The sequence below is a fragment of the Parambassis ranga genome, chromosome 6, assembly GCF_900634625.1.
Source record: "Parambassis ranga chromosome 6, fParRan2.1, whole genome shotgun sequence".
NCBI classification, from domain to species: domain Eukaryota; kingdom Metazoa; phylum Chordata; class Actinopteri; family Ambassidae; genus Parambassis; species Parambassis ranga.
In genome coordinates this window covers 13,642,598-13,657,461 of record NC_041027.1, presented here as the reverse complement: position 1 = coordinate 13,657,461, position 14,864 = coordinate 13,642,598, and the positions used below count along the sequence as shown (strand labels likewise).

At 44.0% G+C, this 14,864-nt stretch overlaps 1 protein-coding gene across 4 annotated transcripts in view; it reads right to left on the bottom strand.

Moving 5' to 3' along the window:
* The window catches only part of abcc3 (ATP-binding cassette, sub-family C (CFTR/MRP), member 3), a 34,552-nt gene extending 20,746 nt beyond the window's left edge, over nt 1-13,806 (bottom strand). Inside the window, exons 1-4 of one of the 4 annotated variants that reach the window (XM_028408122.1) lie at nt 13,431-13,806; nt 4,250-4,426; nt 3,105-3,230; nt 537-674 (exon numbers count right to left, since the gene is read on the bottom strand). In XM_028408122.1, the coding sequence (XP_028263923.1) occupies nt 537-674; nt 3,105-3,230; nt 4,250-4,426; nt 13,431-13,466 (477 nt within the window). In that variant the 5' untranslated portion in view covers nt 13,467-13,806. Of the gene's footprint in view, nt 1-536; nt 675-3,104; nt 3,231-4,249; nt 4,427-9,668; nt 9,981-13,430 lie in introns of those variants that run through there. The other 3 variants (XM_028408123.1, XM_028408124.1, XM_028408125.1) reach the window with 3 other exon arrangements.
* Nucleotides 13,807-14,864: the final 1,058 nt, after the last annotated feature.

Sequence of the window (14,864 nt, the reverse complement as noted above, 5' to 3'; positions counted from 1 at the left end):
GCATTTTCAACATTTTTGTAGTAGGAACTTTTAATAGGTCACTAATCACTTTTTGCTCCCAAAAGAATGGTGGACTTATTAGGGAGTCCAGTAGATTAAAGGTGTACCACTCATTAAGCCATAAATCTTAACACTTAGACAAGTAATGATCTGGGTCAGTGGTGTTTATCAACAACTGTACACCTTTCCTCCATTTTGGAACACCGCACAGCGCCTGCACAGTTTGTTTACTGTGTGCACACTGGAGGTAAGATACGTGTGTTTGAAACAACAGGCCCTCTCGGCTTAGCAGTGGCCTGGTATGACCCCTCTAGATCATCCACTCACCATACCAACTCACCAGGAAGCGGTGGGGGGAAGGGCCCAGGAAGACACGACTGCTCAAGTATCCTCCAACATCAAGAGCAGTGGAAAAAACACGGCGCAGAATAAAAAGATGAGGAGAATCTGGGGGAGATGAGCGGGCAGCGGGGCCGAGAAGATGACGACCGACATGTGTGAGCAGGCTAAGTCTGAGGGCTGCTGTGTGTTCTCACCTGGCTGGAGGCCTGCAGGATCTTGGAGCGGAAAGGCACGATGGCACACAGCACAGACAGGAACCAGAAGATGAAGAGGACCCCTGAGGACTGAACCCCACGTAACCTCTCGAACTGGATCAGAAACGTGGCCAACAGCTGAGAAGGGAGGGGAGGGCCGGTATTACACAGAGGAGGCAAAAGGAATGAGGAGGGAGGGAGGCAAAAGGGAGAGACTGAGTTAGATTAGCCAAGACAGAATGACTGAGGGCGTGTAAGGTAAACTGCAGTCAGACTGGGTCAGTCTTTCATTCCTCTGTCAAACACTGGCTTAGATGTGCAGCTCTGAGGGGTTTTCTGGATTTTCTGTAACCCAACACAACCTTAAGGAAAACACACAGTCACTGAAACGCACACATCTGACAGCTTCTGCTGCTAAACAAGCCAGAGACTCGCACACTGTGCATTAACAGAGAAAAAAGTGGCAAAATAATTCAGTTCAGTTCCCGACACCCTGCTGGCAGCTCTCACTGCAACACACTGCAGCTGTGTTTTAGTGTGTTGACATGCAAATATGTGAGTAGACTTTCAGACAGGAAGCCCAAGTATGGTGCTTAGAGCAGGTTAAAAATGTTGATGCAACATCTGAGAAATCTTTCTTTGCACCGTTAAAGACGATTGCTACAGATTACTGTTTATCATTATCAATAGAAATTCAGCTTAACAAAAGTTTGGATGTAGAAAAAAAACGACTTGGTTCGGTTTATAAACCGCATCATGGATTGTGTGTTGGTTCCCATGGAAACCTCTTATATTTAATGTGATCAGCTGCCTGATAAGGCGCCTTCCATTGCAGTGTATTGAACAGCCTATCCCAGCTGAGGCGGGGTTCACTCAGTCTGGTGTCACAATATTATTTGGTACTTTTAATTCTATATATTATTCTAATTTTGTATATATTTGCACTATTTTGTCCTACTAAATATTTGCTGGAATCAAAAGTCCCTTTGTTTTCCTAAAGCAGATTCAGAACTTCATTACACAGCAGAGTTCTTGGCTTTGATTCAGACGCTCTCCTCCTGTTTTCAGTCCGCCGTGAGATGCACTGCAAAACCTTTATCTTATCGTGCTGTGCGACTTTTTCCATTTCAGTGTGTGTGTTTCGTGCTTTTGATGCGAGTGCAGTGCAGGGCTGAGGTGGTGTTGGAGTTGAATTTTATCTTTCCTATTGTTTTAAAGCCACTAATGATATTATTGCAGCACGTCTGCGCTTATTTCCTTTCAGTGGAATTCGCTGCGTTTAGGGCGTTTCTGGTCCAGAAAAAACATTACCTATTTCACACAGACTATGCTAACCCCTCGGGATACATTTTTCTAGACCAACCCTATGCCAGAAATAACAGAAGACAGACCAGTCCTGTTCCCTCTGCAGACCGTCTGTATTGACAGCCTGCAGTGTTGGCCTTTTGAACAGATGAAACCCATGAATGCATCCGACTGCGCCTCCTACACGGTGCACTCGCTACGAGTCCTTGGCTTCTGAATAAAAAACGTAACCATCAGATAAGATTTGAAAGAATAACTGTTTGGTGGTGTGATCTCTTTATGACACACAGCAGAGGCAAACAATTTTGTGAAGCAGCATGACTGACGGTGTAACGGAGGCCCGTGAAGCACATTCATCTTCACTACAACAGTGGACGCCTTGATTCGAAGTGCTCCTTCAGCTTTAAATGAACTAAAATACTCATTCATTTACTGTGAAGCTGCTCTAAAAGTATTTTTCTGCTGGACATACAAATACCTCCATGCCTGTAAAATCACCTCCTGCAGTGTTTCCCTCTCTGGTTGCCATGGCCACAAATAGAGACACACAGTGGCAGGTTAAAAAAGCAGCACAGAGGCATGTGAGAGCACATTATAGTAATGAACAGCAAATGTTTTACTATTGTACAGGCATAAGTGTGTGGACACTCAGCCACCACATGTCCTGTGTTTCTGGTTTTGGGTGATGAGGTCACCCATTGCTCTTAAATGTATCATCTGAATCCTCATTGATGCAAGAATGAGTCAATGAACGGAAGTGTGAAACAGCTGGGAACATCAACAAAAAGCTGTTGGTCATATCGTGTGTTTGTAAAGTTGAACACATCATTGATCAGTGGTCATTTATGGAACTGCTGTTTTTGATGCTGGTTGCTCTTGAGTGAATGGTGCTTGGTGTTCAGAGGGTTAAAGGCAAGTTAGGGCTAGCTCCGGAGCGTAAGGTGCAGGATGACTGCCCATGTGACTAATCTAACTTGTGTGAGGAGCAGCCGTCCATCATTTCTCAGCTGAGCTCAGCAGCCGCTGCGTTTGCATGGAAAACAATGGAAGCAGCAGTGCCGCCAGCGCTGCCTCCGTGACCCTTTCATCTCTCAGATAACATGTCAGCGATGTGTGATGTGCATCAGCCTGTATTTGTATATGTAAAATTGTTTGTATAATTCCACACAAACATTTTCATATTGCGTCATTGTTGCTTTTTTCTTTTTAGCCCCAGGCTTATCCAAAAATGACTTCTTTTTTTTTTTTGTTAAGGTTTCTCACCATGGTCATGCCGAGCACCAGCGGGGTGATGTAGTAGATGGGCGGCTGGTGGTGATTCTGCCGCAGCTCGTCGAATGTGTAGAAGAGATCCGTCCAACACACGATCCACAACAACAGGCCGAACACCTGAGAGCGGTAGCAGCAAGGCAAACAAAGGATTGGTAAAGTGTGTAAACATCACAGGAAGGGAGAGTGGTGGGAAATCGCTGGGTTGGTCAGTGAATAGATCGTGATGACGCATAGAAGACTGTAACTCTGTAATGATTACACCAGCCAACGTAAACTGTCACATAAATCATGAATAATCACCCATGACTTTGAGGAAAAACCTGAATCCTGCTGTGGTTACCCAATAAAAGTCACATAGAGCTGGAGAAGATGTTACAATTTTCCTGTTGGCTACCATCATTTCGGCCAGTGCCAACACGTCCATGCACACACTCAATGTGTGTGCTGAATGAAAGTCTGTTCAGTCGACACTTAAAGGTGTGCACTGTGTCACTGTGGTATAGTTCCTGAAGCTGTATTAATATGAATAGAATAGAGGCTGTGGATCAGACGGCAGCCACCAGAAGCTGCCATGTTTCTTGAAAGATATTCAAGAACATGCATAATAGTGCATTTAAAAGTCAGCTTAAGTGTACTTTATGTGGGTGTTTCTTAGTTGAATGTTTAAGGAGGAAGAGCGCTGAAATAGTCAAGTGAAAAAAGATAAGATTCGAGCGCTGATCACTACATTTTGTCCTTCAGACCTGCAACCAAAACCTTCACACAATCTTCACACAGTATATATTTGAATGCTTCTGTGCTGATCAATAGGTACATGTAGAGCTGATAGAAAGTCTTTCTGACTGTGGAGTACATGCTCTGTTAAAGCCTCTATACCTCTATGGCTCAAAGGGGGCACCCAGGCAGCTCAGCTGGTTTACTGGATATAAAAATGATGCAACAGTCACTGCAGCAGCAGCAGCCTGGAGGCATGGTGTGTCATTCTGCCCGCGATGCTTCCTGTCTGTCTCCACTGTAACTATCCATATAAGGCAAACATAGCCCCAGTGACAGCCAGCTGATTAACTTAATGAGTAATGTGTGTCATGTGTTGTGTGGACAGTTGTTTAGTATAATTACGCCGAGGCCCGTCTCACCGTTTTGAACCTGTTCATGATGGACATCATGATGTATCCTTTGTTGTTTTTCTTCAGGTAGAAGATGTAGATGGGGCAGATGGCCCACAGGTAGACGCACGGCAGCCATGACAGCACAGAGAGCTGGAAACACTCCGGGAGGTCGGGTCGATCTGTGTGGAACGTCCGATTAGCAACCTGCAGACACACAGAAGCAGGATGGGAAAAAAAGAGTGAGTTAGTCCGCAAACAGCACTGAAGTACCCGATGAGGACTCGGCGGTCTAAACAGTGACTGTCACTGCACCACCCACACAAACAAACAAACACAGCTTTGACCAAAACAGATGCTTTTAGAGGTAACAGGATATCAGATGAACACTCTGTCCATACACATACAAATATTTCACGTTGTTTTCACGTTGTATACACTATTCCTACAACTATACATGTTAAAGCTGTCATCCTGCATGAGTGATGTCTGGTTTGTTTATTTTTGCAGTTGGAGAACAATAACTGAGAAACCTTGAGGACATCCGGAGGAGAAAGGTGAAGCAAACATGAATCGTAGTGAAGCTCGGAGTTCCCGTGGACAAAGAGTGTGGAGGGTCCACCCACAGATATCACCAAGACAAACACAGCTGCCAGCCTCCAGCCACTCTCCATACGTCGCCACACCCATCTGCAGAAGCATGTGTGTAAGTGTGTAGGAGTGTGGAGGTGACGGGTGGTGTGTGTGTGTGTGTAGCACAGTGGGAAGGGCAGCTGTAAAACGTCCCTCTGTGCTAACAGTTGTTTCTCATAACAGAGCAGTGAACCTGGGCTTTCACTGCTCTTCTTGACAGACCAAACTCTTTCTTTAAAATCATCCAGTGCGTGTTTTCATCCGTGACCTCCCTGAACAGATCCACTCTAGCTCTGATATTGGCAGAAAATTGAATAAACACTTCAGATCAGGTAAACATTCTGTTATTCATCTGGATTTTTCCATTTTAGCAAAGCCACAGTCCAGATGAAGCTCTGAGCGTAAACGGAAAAGAGCCGTGATCGTCACACAAACAATGACTGATGCCACTGCTCACCTAAATGGAAAAAAGCAGATACAAACTACATCTTTGTGAATTCACACTAAGACTTTATCCGTGTTCTCTTCAAAGAAATTCTCTTTTTGTTGCGATCTGAACATCAATAACACTCACAGGAAAACAGCTGGATTCACTTAGCTCAGAGGCAACAAAGTCCACATTCCGCATCCCACAGATCTCAGACATGAACATGTAAAAACAGCAATATAAGCAGAATTCTCAGATATGTGTTGTAGTGATGAAGAGATGGCAGCAGCTCTTCCTGAAGTGTTTCATATGTGATGGTGTATACAGCTGTTACTGAAGTGACGAAATGAAGCACACACTAACATTAAGATTCTACTAAAACACCTCGAATCATCACCCTAACCCTAACCCTAACCCTAACCCTGCGCGACATCACACACGGAGGTTTCTAACAGACCACTGTGGGATGCTACGACTGCAGCCATGTTAGCAGCGTCTCACCCCTAAGTTTCACCAACTTTGCCAACTGTTGCCACTCTAGTCAGTCCGTGTGGTCCCATCAGACACGCCGAAGCGTGTGTGTCGTCAGACAAAGTCTTGGTTCCACAAAATAACAATTTTAATCATTCATCATCTTAGAAGTTGCTGGAAACTTGCTCAATGTGAAGCTTATCCACGTATCAGTCACCCCCAGTTAACAGCGACTCACTCTGACGTCTAAGAAAGCAGACAGACAGAATGGTGACTAATGAGAAAAGGCAGTATATGTGTGCACACATGATGCAGCACAAACGTGCCTCAGTCTGCCTACACTCCCGGTTAATCCAAATACAGGCAAAGGAGGTGAGAGCAGTAAGCTTGTAGCGAGGCTAAGCTGAGCTTAGCTGCCTCTTGGCTGTAGCTTCATGAGACAGAAATGATCTCCTCTAGCCAGGAAGGTGATGATAATATCTTCCGAACAGTCAAACTGCTCCTTCTTATCGACGCCCTTTAGGTGCACTGAAAAAATTACTTCAAACTACAGTAAATCCATGCAGATGCTGAAGAAGGTTCATCCACTGCTGTTACTCAATTTATCCTCTACTATACCACATATTTGTTAACAGTAATGACTTGTGTGCTGAGGTCCCTGCTTTTCTCCTTCCTCCAGGTCAAGGCCAGCAGCAGGAGAGCAGCCAGCAGCACATCATCAGTGTTCATACTGTACCATGGCTCACACACTGGGCTCAGCCTCCACTGTAAGGTAAATGTCAAATTATAAAAGCATTCCGATATCTTCACTGCACAAAGGAGCGAAAGCCGGCCATGTTTAATGACTGACCGTACCACACAATGTGCACACACACACACTACTTCTTATTATGGTCACAAAGACTGAATGCACACATGGCTCAATGAGTTTCTGCTGCTACGGCCGATCGCCTTTAAATGGAACGTGAGCAAATAAGAGACGTTTTAAAAACATTTGACAGCGGATATGAAAACGTGTGTGAGCGTGCATGCACCCCCCCCCCCCCCCCGTACTTAAATATCCGATAAAGAGGCAGGTTTCTGCTGCTGCTGCTTATTATCAAAGTCTAAACATGTTTACTGTGTGATATCACTGTTCAGATAAAAGATGATGAAACATAAGCCACACAGGGTTGAGAAATTTTGAAAGTTTTTACAAAATCAATTTTGGCTCATTTAAAAGAAGAAGCAGAGAAAGCCTGCACAGAACGACAGCTTTATGTTCCTTTATAAAGACTTTAAAGGCAGCTACCACCAGACTTAAGACCTGAAACCTGAAACTTTAACAAAAGAAGAGATGAAAAGGGGTGTGTGATAACAGCCAGGCAGCAGAGAGCTGGGCAGGGCTTCACCTCACCTGAAGCAGGAACTCTGAAATACATCAGCTCAAACACAGAGCAGGGCTGAAGGCTGAACCCTTTCCCTCTCATGAGAGGAAACAGCTGACTACACTGGTGTTCCTGGTGTTGCTAAAAGTATTAAAAACTCGACAAATGTCCTTTAAAGCTACAGATAGAACAAGCAAACAGACTAATCTTCAGGAACAATTGAACCGTCACTCCAAAAAGGCCACATAAAAGTTAATTTTTTGCATTTAATGATCACAGTTTAACACAAACAGAGAGTAGGAAGGTGCAAACGTGGGCTCCAGATAGTGTTCTATCAAAGAGTTAAAAGACAGGAAGACCAAGCTGAAGCACTGAGGGTTACAGTTCTACTCTCAACAGCCAGAATATGAGACTAGAATCATGCAGATGAGAAGTGATCTGACTGGTTTAAGTAGAATAAACTGTGATAAACATGTGTTTGCTGCCAAAAAGAGGTGTCCATGGCCAACGATTCAAACGGTTCTGTCTCACAAACTGCAGCAAAAATAAAGTTTCGAACTCAGCATATTTACCCACCAACGCACCTATCATGAACAAAACTGAAGCTCATGTACACTCATTATTAAACAAACCGTGCATATTAATGGCTGTGACATTTCTCTAAAATGTGAATACATCCTGCTTCATCACAGCAGACTGTGAACCCGCTGCTTTATTACTGTAAATCTAAACTGAGCAGAAGTCAGGCTTAACAATGAGCAGTTCCTCCTCTGAGACAAAGGACAGATCTGCAGCAGCGTCCAGCTTCCCTTCAAATCACTGTCGGTCTGAGTCAAACCCTGCTCACTGACACTGAATGAAGTGTGTGTGTGAGACCTGAGCTTTATTTAATTTTCTGCTACTGTGTGTGCTCAGAAAGACAAAAACTGAGCGGCAACAATTTCACAAATGTCTCTTTGCATCATGGGAAAAAGGTTTTTTTTTAGTATCACTCAGGAATACTGAAGTTTAATGTTCTTCTTGGTGGCTTCCAAATACAAAATAAACAAATTGTTCATCAATGAAAGGAACGTCTGGTCAGCAGAGGAACTGACTCACACTGTCTTATCTGAGGGTAATTACTGACCCAGGTATGAATCATCTCCATGGTTCATGTGTTTCATGAGAGAAAAACCTTCCAGTTTAAGGTTGAATACATCGTTTCTTCCATGTCTGCATGTCAGAGCATGTCAGAGAATAATATATAGGCCTGTATACTGTGAGAGGGTCTTATAGAGCATAACCGGCTGAAACAGAATTAGTGGTGAAGGCGGCGCCGGGCCAAAAACTGCATTTGAAGTGATTCATGTCACAAATGTGTACGAGCGTCCGTCACATGATTCCGCATCAAAAGTACATTTCAGGGAGTAAGAGGAGGCGATCGATGGCGCTCCATAGCTGGCTTTTGTTACCAGCTATTTGTCCATTTAATGACAGCGACTGTACGGTGGAGCCTGCTTTAAATGTGTGTGTTTTATTTTGAAAAATACACCTCTTTGCTTGACTTCCTGCCTGCTCGGTCATGAGGCCTTGCAGAGGATTTCATCTGCACCATCACAATTCTGAAGGTCTCATGTATTTAGAGGTTAAAGAAAATAAATAAAAACTGGCTTCCCATCTGTTCCGCGTTACGCTGCAGTAGGTTTGGACAAGAGGCTGACGACAGTAAAGACTGCAGGGGGACAGGAACTGCTGCTGGCTATGTGGGTCCTGACTCTTAACATGGGAAACATTAGCGACGTTATTCTTAAATCTGTGCTGCCTGTAGTTGAGTTATTGCTATATCAGAATATACAGAAGTGATTTAGAAGAAGTAACAATACAGAATGCAACAAAGCACACAGGAAGGAATCAATCTGAGAGCAGCTGCTGTCACACAAAGATAACACAAAGGAGCGCCGACTCAAAGGGAATTATTCTAGAAAACAAAAGAGAAACTCAGACCGTCTCCCAACTACCGTTTTCATTCTGTGGCTAAATATGATTTCACAACTCTCAATTCCTGTTTTTTTTTTTTTTTTTTATGCCACGCAAGCAGTCGGGAAGCAGAAAGTTAAGTTCTCTGTGAAAAAAATTTAAATGTTCCAAACATGTGTGGTCAAGAAGGAAAACTGTTCCTTCTGCACCAAACAAGCACTGATAAAAAATACAAGGAGTGACATTAGAGTAGAATTAATTCAGTTTTTATGATAATAACATGTTTTTTTTATCCTCCTGCCTCAAGCACTCCTCATTCATTTGCAAGTAAAACCCATCATGTGATGAGGATGGATGCATATGAGGAGGTATGCATGAAAATACATACATGTGGCAGTAATTTGTCCGCTGGTGCGATATGAGGCCACTTTAACCAGCTCTTAGCAGCAACAAGCTAAAGCTAAAGCTATTCTAGATGTCTAGATTACCCTCCCTCCATATGAGGTGGCAAAAACGTCCACTCTGCCCTGTGCAGATAACCATATCTGACTCAGTCATCGTACGAGCTGTTGCTTCAGTGTGAATAAGCTCTGACCTTGTAGTGACAAATTATTTCAGTGTCTCTCCGGTTCCTCTCAGCACCTTCCTTTTTTCACCAACATAATTTTCACAGTTTCTGAGAGCGGACTGCACCTTCTGGCTGGCTGCTCTTCAGCTCTTCAGCTCCACAACTCCACACGTTGGTACAGTACGCTGCCGATAAACACTTAGTGTGTTCATGAGTGCGCTACATCCAGGTCATAGTCATGTCCAAGAGTTTAAATCGATGCAAAGGCACTGGAGGAGACACCTCAGTGCTCAGGCTTCTGGTGGTTCAGTGTGCACTAGAAATGCCAGGCTGTTGTCTCTGACATCCTCCAGGCTGAACTAACTCTTCATTAACCAACAAGAAGGAGCTTAGTCATGTGAGTTCCTCCAAGATCCACCCACAGAGGTCCTGAGGACATAAAAACACATATTCCCCAGCAGAACAGCAGCAGAACTGAAGAAGCTGCCTCGATTTGAACTCTTGGACATGTTCTCCTCATAGCTTTTGCAATGTTATTAATATTATAATATAAAAAATATTTCACAGCATAATTTGCACATGTATATATATATATACTTTGTCTTCTGCTTCTGCTTTGTCCTTATTGTAAATAATATTTAGATTATTTATTCAGGCCCTTTATGTTTTGTACTTTTGCGCAGTGAACTTTGGATTTTTTTTATAATGTTTAAATTCTTTCGTGTGTATTTAGGCGTATGTCTGATTGTTGACATGTACTACTGTTTGAATTTTGGTTACGTGTGCTAAGCTAAACTAACCTGTAAGTTAATGCTAGCTAGCTAGCTTTGTTGGGTGTGTGGACAACACGTACCGCACCAAGCCTTTGAGTAAGTACACACGATGAAGCAGAAGGTTATGGACATGAGAGTTTTACAAAATAACATTTTTTAATGACTGTTCATTTGTCTGTTTTTCCGAACGCTATTCCGGAAGTTGCTTCGGAGGCGGCGCAGACAGACCAGCAGAGGTCGCTGCGGTCACACGGACCGGCTCGAAGCTGCTAGACCTGAACCGGGCTGCAGGACTTCATCTCGCTGTTGGATTATTGATGAAAGGAGGATCGACTCCTGTGTTTAACATCTTCCAACACGTCAGGAACAGTGAGTACTGAACTAAACTCCAACACTGGATTTCTATGAGCTCCACCCATCAAATGGTTAAAAGAAAACCCCAGGTGTGAGGTATGACAACACATTTAAACACCATGCTGAACACATCCCCAACTAAATGTTATAAAGCAGGTGAATCCCCAAATTAATAGCATGATCAATAAATCCTGATTGATTGATTTTAAGTAATATCGCCCCACTTTTTCTGGCATGCACTGTATTTACATGGACACAAGAGGACCAGATCTAGAATGCTGGTTATTTAGGCTGGTTTACTACTGCGTAAGATTAGAGTGTGTGCATGTGATGTCACAGGATGTAGGAGTCGCTGTGGTTACAACCACTTAGTCACAGTAATCAACACACTCTTGAGTGGCAGCGCTTCATTCAAATCGTGTCCCACGAACACTCAAAAACCCTCTGAAAAGAGGAAGAGCTGCTGTGTGATTGACCGTGTGATAGCCGAAATCTAAAAGAGGGAAGAGACTGATGATGATCTGCTGCGACTCACAGAAACGACTGGAGTCCAGCAGCTGAAACATCCGCCTGACAAGTCTGGCATGACTTTTGTCAATTTAGATCATTTTACTTTCTTTTTACTTTACATTTAAATGTTGTCTGTTATCATTACATAGGTGCTAATAACACAGATAAATGTTCTAAGTGATGATGGAACATGTATGTTTCCTGCTTTCAGGCTTCACTTCCTGTTATCTCTTGACGATGATGATATCGTGTACATATACACTACCTTTCAAAAGTTTGGGCTCACTTGGAAATGTCTTTATTTTGTTTCCAATGAAGGTAACATTAGAGTAATCAGACATACAGTCCAGACATTGTTAATGTGGTAAATGACTGATACAAAGGTATACAGAGGCCCTTTCCCAGCAGCCATCACTCCTGTGTTCTGATGCTACATTGTGTTAGCTAATCGTGTTAAAGAAGCTGTAGAACTGGTGACCCCAGACTTTTGAACGGTAGTGTATATATGCCAGAAAACCTGATTCTCAGCCACGTGTCGAGTCGAGCCGTGGAGTCCAAGTACCTTTAATTTATTAAGGCAGCCGTGTTGCTGGTTGTTTTGGTGGGATTGTCCCTGTGTATACTGTATATGTGGTCAAAATGACGAAAGCTTTTCACACACAGGACACAGAACTACAAGCCTGTTAACTCCACCACTGTACCGATAAAAAACCAGATTTCACAGATTACATTTAGCACCTTTTATAAACAATAAGATTGCAAATAAAGCTTTAGTATTTAACCTGACCTGCTCTGGACATGCACTGCTGTGGGGGGATTACAACTGCTTCCAGTCTGTTTGAAGTGGATGTAAACAGCAGCAGCCAGTTTAGGCCAAACCTCAGATGGCCTCAAAAAAGTGAACCAGAGGCAAAAACCAGCGTGGTTCCTTCAGGACCGAGTGGGCCCTAAAGGCGTCCTAAACAGATTACAGCATTTATACAACACCATGGACTCACACTGACAACGAATTATAACCCAGTTTTGCACTTTTTGTCTGCTGGATGTTCACACTGACTTGTTTCCAGGGACATTAAACGCTGACAGAAACACGTGTTTCTTTATCTTTTGTGACGTGTTTTGAATCATCGCTGTCGATGTGAATGAGATTTATTTTGACATCCTGGTTGCATTAGCCTGTTGCTTAATATTAGCATGCCCCAGCATGCCGGGTCCGTCACCTTCTAAAGGTCCCAGGAAACACTTCCATAGCAGCACAGGTTCTGTTTGCACTGTGTATTTATCACTGTGTTATTCTTGCTGGCATGAAGACGTTCTGCTGTTTATAGAGTAAGAATAACAAAACACAGACTGAGATTTCTGTTATTTGAGTTTCTCACCAAATACATGTTCCTTTTTTTGTCTTTATATCACCCAGGCTTCGTTTTAGGAACTTGATTTACCACAGTGACACACACACACACACAGAGCTCTGGAGCTGCTGGAGGTGTTATGGCTGCAGCAGGTCAAACAGTGCGCACGATTACTGTGTAACAGGAGGCAGTAAGCAACACTTTCCATAATATTCCCATTAGGGATTTTGCCCTCAGTGACTTTATCCTACTATAATTTGCATTTCTCACCTCCTGTAACAGTCATGATAGTAAATAGTCCTTTATTTTGATTGAAAATCATGTTTTTGGTCTAAATATATATATGTTTTGCATGATTAATATGTAAGAGTAAGGGTTTAGTTTTGTTTTTGTGACTTCATACTCTGATTTATGTCATTTCCTCTCATATTCATGACTCTAATCCTTATAACCGGGGTAATATTACAGTGTTTGTTTGTTTATTGAGATGTTATCAGCGGCCATGATTATTCTCAGTGGGGCTATAATGTATTTTTAATTAGCTCCTTATCTTCACGGTGTGCCATCACTTTTAACAGTAGAGATAAAAGTTAACAAAACCACAACAATGAAGTGCGACAGCGACCATCCAACTTCTCTTTTTGCCTCTGACAGCGGCTCACTCCCCGTGTGGTTTATGGGAAGCTCGTTAACACGGTCAATGCTATTAAGTGCGGTATTTATAGTGAATGAGGAAAAACACAACAACAGCTCCGCACTCATACAAGTACCGGAGGGGACGGGAAATGTCGTGTACTCACCCAGAAGGGGAGGTCTGGTCCGCACACACGCTCCATCTCCTCCGTTCGCGGCGGGAGACCGGGGAAGCACCGCCGGAGAGCTCTTTATCCAGCCCCCGCCTGCCCCACACGCCTCCCTCTCCAGGTCAGAGCTCTTTTCCACTTTCCTGCTGCTTCTTCTTCCCCCTTTCGCGTTTAAAAAAACCCTCAGACCGCGCACAGGCTGCGTCACATGCCACGCTCACAGGTACGAGTGTGCGTGTTGGGTAAAAGAGACGCGGGTTCTGTGCGTCGCGACCTCTCCGCGCTGCGCTCCTGACAGCGTGGACTGACCTGCGTCAGGAAGGAGTCCGCGCTTCTTCCGCTCTGCTGACGGAGGACGGAGGGAGAGAGAGAGAGAGAGAGAGAGAGAGAGAGAGAGAGAGGGGAGAGAGCGAGAGAGAGAGAGAGAGAGAGAGAGAGAGAGAGAGAGCGAGAGAGAGAGAGAGAGAGAGAGAGAGAGAGCGAGAGAGAGAGAGAGAGAGAGAAGTCATCCGGAGCCAGCCAAGAATTATTTCTACGGGAGGCTGTCGCGATGACGAGGCCGAGCGCCTGCGTACTAAGCCCCGCCCCCCCCCTCTCTCTCTCTCGCTCTCTCTCTCTCTCTCTCTCTCTCTCTCTCACACACACACACACACACACCATGACTCAACACCACGTATGTCTTATTGATTCCCGTCACATCTAAATAAACTTTTTTTCTGCGTTTAGATGACGTCACATAAAAACATCCAGCCCCACTTACTACATTTACTGTGTGTGTGTGTGTGTGTGTGTGTGTGAGGTGACAGCACACACACACACACACACACACACACACACACACACACACACACACACACACACAGACCTCACCCATGTAGCTCCTGCCCTCAAACCTGTAGAACTGAAAACATATGCCAGGAATGTTGACGCCCACTGTCCAGGCTGCTGCGTGGGTGTAAAGTCAAATAAAGTTCTTACATTCAATTGGAATTTAAAATGAGAGAGGTGTGGCCAGGACTAGACATTTATAATAATATCTAATTTATGGTAATATCAGGACAGGACAGTTCTCTTTGGGAACACAGGCTTTGAGTTTGTGATATTTCCCACTTATTTCCCATAATGCACCTGGACAGCATGGTTACAGTGGCGTTCACAGCTCGCTGATGGCTACCTCTCCTCCACATACCTGCCTTTGTCCTGCATATGTGTCCATTGTGCGTTTTATTTGCAAGGAAAACACCATAAAAAGTGAGCACACACACACACACACACACACCTGCTTCAGCGTTCACTGGTGAAATCCGCCCACTCAGATCCTGGACTTGAATCTGATATAGACGGACTCCAGCTTGTCGAACGCCGCTCTTCTCCTGTGAGGAGAATGAAGCCGTAAGCTCTGGACTGAGCGTGTCAGCAGTGTTTGTAAGA